Source organism: Aythya ferina, assembly GCF_964211825.1.
Source record: "Aythya ferina genome assembly, chromosome: 1".
NCBI classification, from domain to species: Eukaryota; Metazoa; Chordata; class Aves; order Anseriformes; family Anatidae; genus Aythya; species Aythya ferina.
In genome coordinates this window covers 82,793,499-82,810,411 of record NC_140296.1, presented here as the reverse complement: position 1 = coordinate 82,810,411, position 16,913 = coordinate 82,793,499, and the positions used below count along the sequence as shown (strand labels likewise).

The following is a 16,913-nucleotide window of genomic DNA, read 5'->3' as shown; positions in this document are numbered from 1 at the left end:
CTTTCAGCTGAGACATGGAAACACTGATTTACTGCTGTTTGGATGGCTCTCAGTTCTGCACACAGACACACACACACCAATAAGACATATCATTGCCTTTCCTCCTGGTGTAGACACCAGTAGCAGTACCCAGGGAAAAGTCATTTTCTACTGCCACCTCTTCTGAGAAAGAGGCTTCTCTATTAACAGCAGAAGCTGCATTTCACAGAGGACAGTGGGAGAGTTTCTTTTCTACAGTGATATGAAGAAATCCTCAGTTCTGCTGGAAGTTCTGTAAATCAGCATCAAGTCTATACCTCTAACTTTTGCTGGTTTCCCAACACTGAAGAAAACTCTTCTCTCTAGCTTTAGAAAAAGCAGAAATGTTAGTGGACTTGAAGCTCCCAGGAGAAGGATTCCTGCAGCAGCCACAGTAAAGGAGATATAGGGAAGCAGAAATGCTTCTTCAGCCTGCAAGAGTCCTAAAGTCTAAACCAAACTCCACAGGGGGTGGGGAGGTGAGGGGGGTGGGGGGCAAAAATGTCACCAAATAAATCAATCAGATCCGAGTGCTAGATTTAAATCTGCTTAGTTTTGCTAAGTCCAATTGGTCTCATAAAAGAAAACTCATGGAGTTTCTTGTCCCTTCCCCCAGGGCACCCCAAGAAAGTATCTCAGGAACTTACTGTGGCACTGCTATGGCCACCCACCCATTCATTAACCACAAAGTGCCACTATCCTAACTCACTCTTGTGCTGCTCTTAGACTTCCTCAGAGAATGACCCAGTCTGCTCCTTGAATACATGGCAATGTATTCACAACACAGCTGTACAACAGGGACTTAAATTCTGCCCAAGTTCAAACAAGAAATATTATTAATTTAAAGGACCAAGGGCAATTGGCTAAAGGTTTTATTTGATTGTTTGATTTTCTTTTTTATTTAACCTGCCCCTGAGAATAAAATATTCTATTTAACAATTTACTAAGGCAGGAAGACTGTTCACTCTTTTTTTCTTCAAGTTCTGCTCCTTTCCTTCTCCTTCCAATAAACATTATTGCTAAGGTTGTTGATATAATGACTTTCCATTTTGAAACAGGACTGCACTTTTTTTTAAAGCTATATTAAATGCCACATAAAATTACCCACCTCAGCTATTTTAACTTCCAGCTTTAGAACTGACTTCATATCAGACTCAGCTCGTGAAGCATTTGCACCCAGAAGCACTGCTGTGTCAACCATGAACTGCAAAAAGGCATCTCGGTACTGAAAAAAAAAAAGGGGGGGAGGGTTGGAATGAAGTTATCAGTGGATTTGCACTTCAATACAGCTGCAGCAGTAGGTCACAAAATGTCCAGCTATAACAGGGAAGGGAGCGGAATACTTCGTACTTTCATGCCCTTGCAACCAAAGTTATAATTTCCTTACCTTGAGTGACCACTTTCATTGAAGAGAAGAGGGGAAATAACACACTAAACATACTGTGCATGAAAGACTAAGATACCTGCTGTGGTACACAACTCTGAATCTCTGTGTAAATCTCAGGAAATGCAAAAGACACTTCTGGATTAGATCGAAAATACTTACAAATCTTATGATGGGATTAGACAATGTGTATGTGTGTACACAAATGTTTTTTTGCAATCTCATACAGTAATAAGAACAGGACTGAAGAAGTGCTTATAGGCAAGTGCAAGCTTAGGGGCTGAGAATACTGGGAGATAAATAGACACTCCACTGACCTCTATCCTCTATTTCTGCCACAACACTGCAACACATATTCCCACTACAGTGCTCTGCTCTCCCTAAAAAAGCACATTTTAGTCTAGTGTGTATACACAAATGTTAGCACAAAACACTGTATATAATGATACTGTAGTGACTTTTGTGCTACCTCTCTCCAAGCATCATCTTTAAGAGTTTTGAGAGGGATCAGATTCCTCTTCATCAACTCCTGCTGGCCCATAGTCCTCCAAAAGAAAAAAAACATTTCCCAATACATCACCACCTTTAATCTTTTTTTTAATCATCTAGACGGATGGATGTGGCTAAAAAAACTCACTACCTTCTCACTGAACTTAAAAGGGAAGCAAAACTCTAAGACCTTAATCATAAGTGATTTGTCTATGACAATCCAAGTTCTTGTTTTCTGTGAGCTTTCAGCTGCACGTGTCAGATGCTGCCCACAGGCTTTCATCAAAGGAGTGTAAAAGAGATGTTGCCATTGTCAAATATCGATACATATGGCAAACCTTACCAGTTTATGACTGCTGTCCACAGAAAAACAGCAAGAAAACTTGTTGATAAGCTGCAGCAGAGTACTGAGAAATCATGAAGAGAGGGAGAAGAAGAGTTAATGAATCACTGAGACGCACTGAGGAACTCTTGCTCCCTGTATTTAATAAATTCAGGTTAATTTTATGATAGCCATCTGTAAAGGAGCTTGAAATGAGCTCAGCCTTCAGGCCTAATTCAACCCAAGAGGCTGGCCTGGAGGGCAGCTCACCAATACAATAGTATTGAAGTTCCACTTTGTTGAGACAGTCTTCAGCTTCTAGTCACTTTGTCCATGGTCTGGGAAATCCTGGAGCCTCCTCTGCCATGGACTGGGGGACTCCTGTTGCCACCAGGTCAGGTGAAGGCTAAGGCAAGGGTAGCTGTATCAGCTGCTAATGAATACTGCCAGCTGTCCTTGAATGCAGTGTGCCTGCAGACTTTCTTCTAGCTGACCCCTGATTAGGGAGGGTCAAGCACCTTTTTAGTCCACACCACAGAGAGGCCTATACAAGAGCCAAGCTCCTTAAAGCACAACTCCCAGAAGCAACCAAGAGATGCAGCGGTTCACAAGGAAGAGGTGAGTGAACTTTGTCTGACATACCCATCCTTAGATATGGTGGTCACGTGCCTTAGGACATGGTACCCAGACACTGCTGGTGTAACTGATTTTTTGTTGTACTCCTGGACCCAGATGGTGCCTCATAAGGAGGACACAGATCTGCAAGTCTCAAACTGCAGGCAATGCATGCAGCCCCTTGCTGAGACACATGATCTTCTAGCAAGTGCACTTTCAGCATGTTTGCAGACGGTAAGAGACTGGGGGAGGAGGTTGAGAAGGTTTTTCTGATGCATCATATGGTTGTGTTGCCACACAGAGGGACCTTGTTAGGCTGGAGAAATGGGCCAACAGGAATCTAATGAAGTTCTACAAGGGGAAATGCCAAGTCCTGCATAGGGTGACAAATAACTCTAAGCACAAACACAGGCTGGTGGCCAGCTGACGAGGAAGCAATTTTTATGAAAAGCTCAGGAAGTCCTGGTGGACACCAAGATGAACATGAGCCAGCAATGTGTCCTTGCAGCAAAGAAGGCTAACAGTATCCTGTGCTGTATTAGGCAGATTTCTGTCAACAGGTTAAAGGAGGTGAACCTGACCCTTTACTCAGCGCTGGTGAGGCCACATTTAAGTGCTGGGCCCAGTCCTGAGTTAGCCAGTACAAGACAGACATGGCTGTACTGGATTGGGTCCAGCACATGGCAACAAAGCTGATAGAGGGCCCACAGCATCTGCCATACAAGAGGCTGAGAGAGCTGGGACTGCTCAGCCTGGACAAGAGAAAGCTAAGGGAGATCATATATATGTGTATAGGTATCTGATGTGAGGAGTAAAGATGACAGTCAGACACTACTCAGTTGAAATGTCTCCAGAGGTCCCTTCCAAGGTGGAAGAAAAGCAAGGGGGACCCCAAATCTCATTAAAGTCTTCACTGGAGAAACTTTGCGAGTATCTGTGGTGGTGGTGTTTTCTGATAGGAAATATCTTGACAAATCTAAATTCAAACAAACCACAATTTTTTCTCAGTTTGGAGCTCAACAGAGCAAAATCCACAATGACAAAAACTGAGGGAAAAAATTGACATTTTGAGTTTCAGTTAATGCTACTTACAGATTTAGCTTCTGTGGTGTTTTCTAGGTAATCCTCTCGAGATGAAAGAGAGAGGCTCGCTTGATCTAGCTGTTAAAAATAACAAGAAAAAGCATTAAATAATTAAATTCATCAGAATTCAAAGATAGCCATATTAGCAACCTTGAAAGAGTTCATGTTTTTCTGGCAATTACAGTAGGTGTATGTAAATACCTAATACATAATACATTGCTGAAGACCAGCCTGAGTTCCACATAATTAAAAAATAACAGAAAAATGCTGACAGATGTTACTAAATTCACATTAGTGTGATCTGGAAAGCCTCAGATGTCCCCTGCAATATTTGAGCTATCTACTACAGCAAAGTATCATCTACCACGACTTAAGTGTTTATGGCTCCTTTAGCAAGTAGGGTAATGCAAAAAGAGTGGGTCTACAGGATCAAACACTCATGCTGACAGTGATTCATGCTGTACATATTTCAGGGGCAACAGAGTCAACTTTGGACATACTAGTCTAGTGTGTGGAACAAATGTCCATTAGCTACTGGAACATGTCCACTGCTGTGTGCCTGGAAAGCATCATTAGCCTACTTTGACAAAAAACATGGTTGTGCATTTGAGCTTCACTCTAGACCATTATTGAGTGCTGTAATGAGTATTTGGCTTTTTGAATAGAGGTACAGCTGGATTCCAGCCACAGAAATCGTTGCGTGCACGCATGCATGCACAAGAAATTTTTAAACCAGTCTTGAAAGTTCAATGAGATCTGCACTTTGTCTTTTGAATGAAATGACTACATGGGAGTGTTTACATAATGTTTCAAGTCCTTAATTAGGCAAAATTCACAGTCAAATAATATTCTTAAAATCACTACTGGAAGCTGAGATTTCACAAAACATTTCAATGTGATCAAAACAAATTAGGATATAGAAGCCAAATCTGAAAACATAATTCATCCAGTTTCTGAACTCTTCATAAGATACTCATGGGAATGGAAAGAGTGGAAAAACAAAACCAACAAAAAACAGTTTTGTCATTCTAAGATTATTATTTTGATGTCATATTTGTTTTGAGAAGATAAGAAATGAAGAGAGATTGTACCTAGTCATATTACTTTACACAAGCCCTTTTTACTTTAAATTCTACAGCATTTATATTTCACATTTTCTACATGTATAAAACTGACCTATGTAAATGCAAATAGAATCTCAAATGGATGAATAAACGTCATCTTGTCCTCTAATGGGTGATTTTCTCAAGATCTAAAATATATCAAAATCATAATAAAACAAATCCTCCACTGAAAGCAGAGTACCTGTGATGTTCAGTGAAATTCTGATTCTTTGAAAACCAGTATCACCTTTTTTCTACATATTGAAGAAAAAAATAAATCACTATATACAATAGATATCAGTCTATTTCAGTTATGTGACTGTTGCTTTAAGTGCTCAGACAAATTTTCCTGGCTTAAGAGTCAGATTTGATAATCTATTGAAACTAAGAAAGCACAAATATGAGGTAGAAACAGAAAAGTTAACTAACATTTTTTTGTCCAAAAAAAAAATAATTATATTGAATGCTAAACAAAGTTTAATTTGGAGCTTCTCCTTTTTTTCCCAATCTATTTATGATTTTGCAATGCTGAACAAAGAATTTTGCAATAGAGCTATTTTCACGAGCAGATTGAAATACTCTTTGGTACAGCCACACTCCTGGGAATTTGTTAAAACATTGATAAAGTAGAATACTGGCTGATGCATTCTGCAGATCAAGTTCTTAATCAAATTAACAACAACAGAATCCCCCAAGGAGTAATACGTTATTCATAGGATGTAGTGCTTCAGTTATTTAGATACCTAATTTATATGTGCCACTAAGCATACTGAGTAAAGATACTACTAGGTACAATTCATTTCCAAGGGATCAGCAATATAGATGTATCCAAACCCCCCACTGACAGGTGACTTGGCCTAAGAGATTATGGTAGGAGTATGACAGGAGATAGCTAAATGTTTCCTCTTTTTATTCTACCATTTCAGTTCTTTTAAAAGAAAGTCAAGCCAAAGCAATCTTGACAGGATCCAAACAGAATCTTAGCAGAATGACATCCTTAATACTTGAACTCCTGATCTGCTACTGCCTTGACCATTCAGGAAAACTCCCTAGAGACAGGGAAAGTTACTGCTGAATTTTGTACCAGTCAAACACCTCAGTCAAATGACATTCCAAAGAGCTGATTCAGAATCAACATTCACTTCAGAACCACTGAAGTTTGTTCTGTCCAACTCTCATCCAAGACCCAAATACAATGTATTCTTGAAAGCATCCCTACAGCTAGCCAGGATGCCAGCAATGTAAGGACCATAAATATTATTTTGCTGTGATGAATGGTGTCATAGCTTTCTTTCTTGTTCCTTCTCTCTTGCCTTCATAAATTACATTCTCATAGCAATGGAGAGCTGGCCTACTCTGGTTACTCATCTCTACTTCCTAAACAACAATAACGCATTTGGCCCAGGCACTCGATCTTGCCATGATGACATCTCACAGTAACCATTACAATTCTCTCTTGAGTTTTGTCAGACTAAAGCTAGGCAATTTTACTTATTTATTTGTTTGTTTGTTTGTTTTTTCCTTCTCACTAATCTAAACCGTTGTGTAATGTCATGCATTGTTACTGAACTTTATGCTTTGGTTCAAAACAAAAGAATTTCAGTAAATGCTTATTCTTCATTTCAGGTTTAGAAGTGTTTGGGATACATTTTTTGTTGTAAGGTGCTGCTTAAGAAGCTTGTAAGAAGCACAAGATAGTATGTTTCCACCTCAAGAAAAATATCTCAAGTTCAAAATATCTGTGACCAATTCATCATTCTTCGTCTTCACAGACAAAAACCATTCTTCATACAACTGATAGTGTTATAAGCAGCACCCAGAGCACCCCCTGGACAAGATATCCACCACTTTTGTTTAAAAAATGAGATCACAAAATGCCATGCAGAGTAACCTAATAGATATCTGTACCTTCAGGATGTACCGGTTGGAGATTTTGTCATCAGCAGCCACGTATAAACGGATGAAGACAGAGTTACTGTATTGACCACGAAGAGTTGCCAGAGTCTGGACTAAGCTAAACCTCCTCTCTGACCACAGCCCCTCAGGTCCAATGTTGGATTCCAGCACAGGCCAGCGGAAAGGGGAGTGCCTCAGTATGCTTAGCAGTGGTTTCACATCGGCTTTTTCAATTTTATCTGAAATGTCAAAGTGTGACAACTGTTACATTCCAGATGATTCAAATCCAGCAGCAGCCATGGGAGGTGCAAGGATTTATCAGTGCTGATCAATTCCTAGGCAGGACAAAGGCACTGCTGAACCCCAGCACCTTTGTTCTGCCTGTGAACACAGAGGCCCAGCAGTCCTACACCAGTTTATATGAATCAAGTTAAAAAAGAGGCATATCAGTGTCTTTTCTAAAAGGCAAAGGGCTGGAATTAAGTATATTTTCATAGACTGCCTGCAATCAAAGCCAGAGGGGTCAGCAGCTGGGCACTGCAGCTGCAGGGCAGCTGCCCAAACTGCTGAGCCTGCCCCAGGAAACCATGTCTGAAGGAGAGTGGGAAGGACAAAGAACACATTGATGGACAGACTCCACTCCCTCCCAACCCATCTTTCACCCATTCAGTTGCATAAAGTTTGTGCTGTGTCCTAGCTAGTGCACATCAACCCTACAGAAAGTGACAAGCTCAAGGAAAGCACTGCCGAAAAGTGGTTACAGGCCTTCCTCTCTAAGCCCACTTGGCACCCAGCTAACTCACAGTTGCAGAGCTCAGGGCTGCCTGAATCCTGCCCTGTGGAAGTGTTTTGATCACAGGGATTTAGAGAAAGCTGGAGGGTGCTGAGCAGACTCTCAAAAGTGTCTTAGGAGAATTTCATCAGTGTCCTCTGATACACCAGGCATTACTCCTGTGCCCCTTGGCAAGGTTCTCACATCCTTTTGCACACATAAGGATCCTTTGTCAGAGCCCTGATGAACAAAGGTCTCTGTAAAAATGTCTCCTTGTGCCTTGATGTACCACTGCCTTGACTTCAGGAACAAACAGAGGACCCTCTGCATTCAGGCTGAATGCAAATCAGCAAAACCTGTGAGTCTGCACAAAGCTTCATGGAGTCCAGTGGAGAGCAGAAAAAAAGCCTGGCTTTATAAACATGGCTAACACATCGGTGTCCAAAAATCAGACCACTTACTCTCATTCATACAGGATGCATAAAGGATCTTGGCCTTCTGTACAGCTTCACTGTCCTGTCTTTTGCTGATTGGTTTCTCAAGTAATGCTGAAAAAAGAAATGACATTTTTTCAATACCTTGGAAATTGTGGGTATGATGTTTGCCTGTCTCAACATTTGCTTCAGTCATAGCACTTAGTTAATTGAGGAAGAGGTTTCACATGTATTTTCTTAGGCAACAACACAGGCATGAGAGGTATTTTCATTTTTTCCCACCTCCACACAGGATATGCATACTTTTTAAAGGACTACTATAAAGACAACTTACTGACATGGTTCATTGCTCACAAAGAGCCACCTCAGCAAACAGAGGTGACAGGAAATCAGGGGAAGCGGGTGGGAGCTAGCACACAGGGCAGAGACTGAGGAGTGTTTTTTTTTCAGGTGGCTGAGCTCCTGGTGTTGGCATGCTGTGAGACTGGGGTCTAAAGGAGAAGGTGGTAGGATCCCAGAAGCAAGACTGTTGGGGTTTATTTCCACCAGCTCTGCCACTGCTGAAAGCTAGTGGCAGAGAGCTGCTCTTTTGCAGCTCTCACAGCCTCACACACAGCCTCAGCCTTGTGAATTACACAGAAGGCCAAGTATGGAACAACTATTTGAAAAGTTGTGTTATATAGCTCCCTCACACCACAGTTGCTCACCGACCTTGTTCTGGAAAACCAAACTTGTTTTCCTAAGCTGTCATCTCTCTGCACAAACGTTGCACTCATCACATTATGTAAGGAAGTGAAATATCATGCAGAATGAATCTGAACCTCATCAGTCCACACTCAGCTGCCTCAAGCCATTTAGCCAAACTTTAAACCAGCCACAATGTTGTTGTAAACATATGTACTGTGGCTAGATGCAGAGCCAGCTTAGCTTCAGCAATATCCATCAGATCGGGTGCAGCACGGCAAGAGCACTTCTATGACCAAGAGAAGCAGTGTAGTTCTTGAGCACAGCACAGAAAATGGGCTAGCAAACTCTGTTGGACCTGATGCAGTTTTGTGAGACCCTAACAGGTCATGTCCAACATTACCTTACTGTTTCTGGAACCATTGGAAAGATTGGTTTTGCTGGAGCCATCCCAAATGCCTCCTGATGGGCACTCAACCAGAGCTAAGAAGCCTTAAAAAATTCAAGAGTAACTTTCCTACAGCATACTCCCCAGTGAGTATCCCTCTGGGCTTCAGGAGGATTTATGAACAAAGGCACAGTGCAGATTGGCCATACGAGCTGCTGTGCCTGCCTGAGTTACCACACATAAAGTAGGATGAATTGCAGTGCAGCAGTCCCAGGTCTGCCAAAGTCTACAGTTGGCCAGTAGGACCTCATAACACCTGCCACAGTAAAACCAAACCTCTTCTATGTGGAGCTTATTCAAGAACCTGCCATGCTTCACCTTTCAGATACTTCACACCCATGTCCAGAGCACCTACACTCAGGAGACCATACTGCTTACTTCAGAAAGGTATTAGTCAAAGAGTATCCTAGTGATGAGTAAATGCCACTTCGTCTATTCCTCCAAAATCCCTTTTCTCCATGGGAAAAAATAAATAAATAAATAAATAAATAAATAAATAAATAAATAAATAAATAAATAAATAAATAAATCTGTTTGGATCTTTGAGAAATTGAGAAATGTGTTGAGGTCATTCCCTTTTAGCAATGGATAAGGTAAGAATTTCATTTAAAAATAAATAAATAATAAACTGCTGGATGGGATTCCCAATAGTTTTGGTTTCACATCCTCAAGTTCTTAATATTTCTCAATTTCTTAAACACAATATCATACCAATCATTGACACATATATCCAGTGTGCACAGTTCTTAGCAGAATAATCAGACCTGTTCGTGTTTTAAGAATGACATTTTAAGAGAAACTATAAATGAAACCTACATAAAACTAAGAATGAAAAAACACACTCCTATTAAAGTTATTGTAATAACTTCTGTTCCTTGCCAGTGAGCTGCACAGCCATGAAATTTTGAAGCTAATAAAATTCAATAGCTAAAGCTGAGCTAAAACTCAAGAGAGATACAGAGGATGACATCCAATAAAATAAAATCAACTCCAGGAATGCACCTGCATAAAATCCTGTTAATATGAGACCTGGTGTTTTCCCATCAAATCACCTTGTTATGTGACAGAATGAAGCTGTAACTCTTCCTGCACTTTTGCAAAGGGTGATAGTGAAGATGCTGCCATTTTGTGTAGAATTAATGTATAAAGAAAATTATTGGTTCCAATGATGCCAAACCCAGTTATCAAACATGAAAACCTTAATAAGAAGGTTGAACCTTCTGTTTGGACACTGAAATAAGGGATGTGGTCCGTGTGTGCTCTTCAGACTACAGAAGTTCTTCAGCGTTAGCCTCAAGCTTCCAGAAAGATTTAGAAGCTCAGATCTGGAGCACTGGTCAGCTCAACTTGCTTTCTGCATTAGCTGATATACTATCCAAATACAAGGTTCAGAAATTCTCTGTCTGTTTGACACGCAAATATTTATAGCTATTTTATGTGTCCTTGAATATTCAAGTTCTTCCAAGTACCTGCTTTTTCCCTTGCTAGCGGAACATTTGGGCTTGCATAAATCCACTGAGGAATTCAGTCTAATAATTTTCTCTTAAGCCTACTGGCTGGAAGTAGAAACTCTGGCCCACTTAGGGAAAGTCAGTGTTTCGAATAAAGCAGTTCACTCAGTGCTGAGAAGAATGTTGAGTTTGTTCTTGGGGTGTTTTTGTTGTCACTGTTGTTTTTGTTGATTTTGTTTTGTTTTGTTTTGTTTTTGTTTGTTTGTTTGTTTGTTTTTCTGAACTCAGATTATGTTCTGAATGAAAAAACATGTTTTAAAATGAAAAGCACCAACTTCCTAAAGTAATCTTCCATTTTAGGACTCCAAATATTATCTGCATTTGACTTAAGTCTATAGACAGTTTCAATACACTAAAAAAATATATGTATCCTTCACCAGGTTTTCTGATTATGAAAGAAATTTTATCCACCTTTCATCAGCACCTTTTAGTTTCATCTTTAGATGGGAACTTTTAGGAATGGATCCCTTGCATGAGACACACAGCATTCCAACAATACTAAAAAAAAATGAAACAATAGTTCATTTTCCAGCTCCCAGTTAACTGTTACATTGATAAAGATGGAACAGAAATCTAGCCAAAAAGACTAGAAAAGCAAAATATATAAGGTCATTCACAATACCCTGAAAGAGCACAGGACCATAATTACCAGCAATGGCAATTTAACAAATCCTTGTTATTACTGACTTACATCACCAGCCTGCCATAAATGCAAAGCACAATGTCATAGCTGAAAGCCACCATGAAAAAAAATAAATAAAAATATGAACCAATATAGCTTAGACCACCGTGAAGACAAATTCTGTGATCACCTGCCCCTAGCCAAATATGAAGTACAAGTTTGGATGGCTGTTCTAACAAAGCAGCTCTTGTTCTTCCATCATGTCTTTTGTTTCCTTCACTTTCAAATTAATTCCAAGTTATTCTGTTAGGAATAAAAGGGGTCTCAGCCTGTGCTATTGATCTCAGCACCTCATTGTCAGTGTTTCTGTATGCACAGAACGTTCAGAGGCAAGATATAAATCTGTCTTCACATAAAACTTAGTTATGGCAAATGTTAAAACCTATTGGTAATTCTGCTCCGCAGTGCTGAAACAATATAATTCATCTCATTGAGCATCTATCTCTTGCACAGTCAGAAACTGGTTAAAGCTGTTCATGTTATCCCAAGCTTTCTGAGGTCATGAATTGCTCCATCATTCATTTTCTTTTACCGAGGGGCTGAGGGCAGGGAGGTTCCTGTTGCAAACCAAAGTTTTTCTGCTCATGACAGTCTAGGTCAGGTGGGCTTACATCATTACCCTCCCTGGCCCCAGTACAAAACACAAAGACAGCATCACCAACAGAAAACACGCCATGGCTGGGGATGATCCTCAGCTGTCTGAACTGAAGATGCTTAGGCAGGCAGTCAAGGAAAAAAGCCACAACTGGGGTGGGGTGTTGGGTTTGGGAGGGCAGGAAGGAAGGTCTTTATTGAGTTTCCTTCAGACAGTGCTTTTCCAGGACAAGAGGGCTAAAAAAGGCCAACTTCCTGTGGTTCTCTACCCTACAGTAAATAGCAATCATCTGCTGTTGAAAGTGAGAGCAAGGCACTTTACAAAGTAAGCTTGGCTATTTTGTGTGTGTGCATGTGTATTTAACTATATGCTATTCTAAAGTGGCTAAGAATAATTTTGTGGCTAAATGTTACCTTTAATCTCACTTTCCATTTCTAGCCCTTGTTGATTTTCCTGCCTACTGTTTTACAGAGCTTTGCTCTGGTTTTTGACCACCATATTTTATTTACAGTACTGAGAAATCCTTTTTCACCTTCTGACTTGGAGTACAGGAAAAAGAAGTTGTACAGATTTGTAGGGAAAAGTAGCATGCATACCACTTATTCAGATTAGAAATAAAGGTTCAAGTTATGAGGGTCCTGGTCTGCAGACTGTATATGTAGTGTGCTATCAGACAGTTTTCTACATACACAGTGTCTCACAGGAATGCTATTCAAGTTTATTTCTTGTTCTACAGAGACAACATAAGGTTTTACTGCACTCTCCAGCCATAGATATGGAGAATACATAGTGCTAGTGAAGAGAGTAGCATTTTTTTTCCATTCATTTTTGTCCTTATCTTTTTACAAACATCTGCTGTATGTGGAAAATGCAAACCGAAGTGTTTGTACAGTGATATCTGATGATGATATGAAATATATTATGCTTTGTACCTTGAAGAAAAAGAACTGCATGTGTGAGTATTCCAGTGGGAATACTTAAAAAAAAATAAATAATAATATATACAAAAACTCCAAAGGGACATACCATTTCCTGGAAAGTTTTAACCCTGGAGGAGTGAAAAGCTAGAAGGAGACAAGTAATTCAGCATGAACTCCCAGGACAATGCTAGAGCAAACAGCCCAGTCTTGGGCTGTAAAAACTGAGAAGTATCAAAGTGAGGAAATAATCCTATTCTCCTACATGGGCTAGTAAGACAGACTGGAACACTGTGTGCCCTTCTGCTGTCCAGATTTTAAAAACTATTTTGAACATCTGGACTGGGAGCAGAAAAACATCACAGCCATTTGGGTTTTTCTTTGTGTGGAGAGGCTTGAGAACTGGGGAGAAAAAAAATAAATAGAAAAAAATAAAAGTCATGCAGTGAGAGACTTGAAGAGCTTGATTTGTTTAGTTTCATGAAAGATTATGGAAGGATGATGGGATTACAGTATGAAACTACCTCACCATTAGAAAGTGCTTGGTGCTGGAAAGATCTTCAGTCTATTGAAAAGAGGCAAAAGGAAAAACAGTCATTGGAAGACAAAGTCAGCAGTGACAGTGATTAACCACTGCAGCCAAGCAACTGGCAGAGATAGTGGCTTCTCTGCCCTTTAACATCTTCAAGACTTGATGTTTTGGGGGAAGATAAGCTTTAGCTCAATGTGAATTATGCTTTATCCCAGTGCAAGCTATTGAGCTTCATATATGGGTAATGTAATTGTCTGTGATACTAAAAGGTCACAGGAGATAATCTAATGGTTGCTCCTGGCATTGCATTCGGTACATTTAGGATAAGGATCTCCAAGCACTCTCAGACATGTGACAGCAAGGAGGTACAGCCATTATCCACTGTTGCAGATAAAGTGAGCCACAGAGAATTAATTCCTCCGTATCTAATTCATGTCAGAATCCTACTGATTTGAACTGAGTGCTGCTTTATGAGCATGAAGTTTGCTGAACTTGATTCAACAGCTCAAAGAGTCTGATTTGAATATGCTGAAAGCTCCTCAGCCCCTTTGATGTCAGTGACAGTGGGAGTCACTCAGCATTGGCCAGAAGATGCTCAATAGTACAACTGAAAACAATTTGCAGTGCATTGTTTTCAGTGCAGATCCAGAAAGCAGCCCAAGATTATAACCATTCACTGGGCCAAAGGAAGAAAAAGCTTGTCCTTTAAGTATGCCACAGTAAGTCTCTGTGAAAATTTCATGCAACTTTCATGGTTCCTTTGGTTTTGGTAGCAGTAACTAGAAAACATATGTGCTGTTTATCATTCCCTAAAACACAATGATCTTCAGTTTCTTAGACCAAAATGCAGAAACTCTGCTTGTGGAAAAGGAGTTTGCTTGCCTGTAAGCAAAGAAAGTGGACTTTCAAGTGGACTCTCTTTCAGTTCCTGAGCAACAAAGACTGTTCTTCAACTTCTCCTTAATATCCCTCTACAGCTAAAAGGGTCAGGTTTCTCAACTGATGAAAAGAGTAGTTGAATAAACTGTTCACCCTCTTCAGTTATCAGTCACAAGCTTTGCTTCCTTCCCAGGTTCTGTGCTACCTCTGTGAAGAAGTAAAATCCAAGTTATCTTTTAGACTTATGCAGGATATCCTCCGATGCTAGCCGCAGAACGTTTTAATGATGTTCTCTGAGGAATTTCAGCTTAAAAGTAGAGAAAAGGGGGTATTTCATCACTGTTACCTTTTGAAAGCAACGTTTACCCCCATAATCCACAAGGGAAGTGCAGATGTTCATTTTGTTTCAGTGGGAGATGAGTGAGCCTATGGGTACACATGGTAAATGATTGGCAGTTTCACACTGGGCACACTCAAACCAATCACACAGCACTTGTGTGCAAAATGTTGTTCCTTAAACTCTGACATACTTATGGTTAATCTAATGTTCATTAAGTATGTCTAACTCTTAATCCCATACTTAATTCGCATTCAAAATCTCTGTCAAAAGAGTCCTTGAAAAGCAACTGCAATCCAAGCAGCACCTGTGCTGCCAGGGGCATTTATTGAGAACTCCACCTGTGTCATCAAGGCACTGCCCTTCTTCAAACTCCTAGTGCACTGGGTTTAAGAAATCAGGCTTGTTGCAGTTCACAGAGTGATCTTGGACAGAAATGATTTGTCCAGGATGTGAGGGGGCACACAGAAACCTTCAAAGCCACACTGTTGTTATGGAAATCACAGCTAGAACAATGTAATGTCTTAATTACAGTAATGTGAGCTTGCGTGTTCCAAGAGTGGTTATCTGAGAATGGTTTGGGGTCAGCTGACGTTCATTCAGAGTATCTAGTTTCCAGTTCCCTTTTTTCACAGCCTGGAGTTAAGTGAAGGAGGGTTAGTCTTACGGATGGAGGCCTACAAGGGGCACAATGTTCTACCTCAAAATAAAATCGGTGGCCACAGCATCCAAAATTATGCACAATACTGTTATGATCATTTGTCCAGTGGCAACTTCCTTGGCTTGCTACATGAAACTATGAGAACAGCCTGCAACACAAACAATCCAGGTTATGAGCTCTTCAAAAAGGAAAATCTGGTACATGTATGTATATATATTATTCTAATCAGTTTGGAAACCTGACCCCTACAGCTGGAGAGGTGAAGAACCAATATATCAAGTTATAAAAAAATAACTTATAACCTGTAAAATACAGTTATACAAAAATGTCATTAACTGGCATATTTCAAAGCTGTACATATTTCCTGGAAAAAAAAAAATAAATACTGTCGAGCCCAGATTATATTATTCTTAGAGTTAAATCTGTTCTCTCAGCACACTCTCCTGCAAAGACAGACATCTCCTGCTCCAGAAAGCAGTGTTTAATGTTTTGGTAAAACTTTGTCTTTGATAAAGGATCCTTGATTCTCTTAGCAGGTTTAATAGCACAGGCCACACTCCTGTGCTAATGCACTTGCCTTGCTTACATTTTAGATCCGCTTTGCATATCAAAGCCTTGGGAGAAGAGCTGAGCAACCTCTTGCCTGCCTGGAAAACACCACAGATGCAAGCCTTAAGGAAGGATAAAGAAGCCCAAGCATTGCGACCTTCTGGCACCATCACAATCCAACAGAAAATTCATAATCTCAGGGCCTGATTAAATTCCTTTTTGCCTTTAAAATACAAGTTCTTCTGAGAACATCCCCTACTATACATCTTCAGCATATGCTACAACACCTTTCCTCTTCTAACAATTGATAGAGAGCAATATTTTTTTTTGAAGCTCCCCCAGCTTTTTTTTTTTAAAAACTACCAGTTCTGCTAGTTTTTCTCCAGTACTTCTTACTATTTCAGGTGTTTGGTGGACTGTCTGTTGTGCAGTTTGCAATCCCCATCCCCAACAAACTCTTTTTAAAAAGCGAGCTGCAAATGATTGTTTTTTAAATGAAAGTTTGCTTTCAGGATTCCAAAAGAAGAAAATAGACTGTTTAAGTATGTAATTTTCACTCCAACACAACTAAAAAAAATTTATCACCACTGTACTTAAATACTTTTTAAAGAATATACCATCACTCTACTAACACTAAGGCTCTTGTTGGTGGCTTTCAGAGGTCTGGAAGGGAAGCTGTCAGAGCCTAATGCAGTACCAAAAAAAATATTTTAATACATTTTATAAACACCCATTTCAATTTCTAATGTATTATGGTTCAGATTCCTTCAATGTTTCTCTACTGTCCTCAAATATATATGGAAAAAGCAAACTAGCATCAAAGGTTTTCAGAAATCTTGAAATGCTTAAAACAATGACTGCCTTAATAAAGACTTTTCCTTTGAGTCTAAAAGAAAGTAAGAAAAAAGAAAGGTGGTGGTTTTGCCCATTTGCTGGGGAGGGATTAACAGAAATAACACAACAGGCTTTCCATGACCTTCCTTCACAAAAAGTCTGATTTTT

The 16,913-nt window shown here is 39.9% G+C and overlaps 1 protein-coding gene and 1 long non-coding RNA gene across 2 annotated transcripts in view; one reads left to right on the top strand and one right to left on the bottom strand.

The window, feature by feature from the left end:
• The window catches only part of PHEX (phosphate regulating endopeptidase X-linked), a 103,114-nt gene that overhangs the window by 73,139 nt on the left and 13,062 nt on the right, over positions 1-16,913 (bottom strand). Inside the window, exons 4-7 of the mRNA XM_084492481.1 lie at positions 8,144-8,230; positions 6,923-7,149; positions 3,921-3,989; positions 1,127-1,243 (exon numbers count right to left, since the gene is read on the bottom strand). Coding sequence (XP_084348607.1) covers positions 1,127-1,243; positions 3,921-3,989; positions 6,923-7,149; positions 8,144-8,230 — 500 coding nt within the window. The remainder of the gene's footprint in view (positions 1-1,126; positions 1,244-3,920; positions 3,990-6,922; positions 7,150-8,143; positions 8,231-16,913) is intronic.
• Positions 15,355-16,216, top strand: LOC311426720. Its single transcript, XR_014686982.1, has 2 exons — positions 15,355-15,565; positions 15,956-16,216. It is a non-coding gene; the product is annotated as an uncharacterized lncRNA (long non-coding RNA).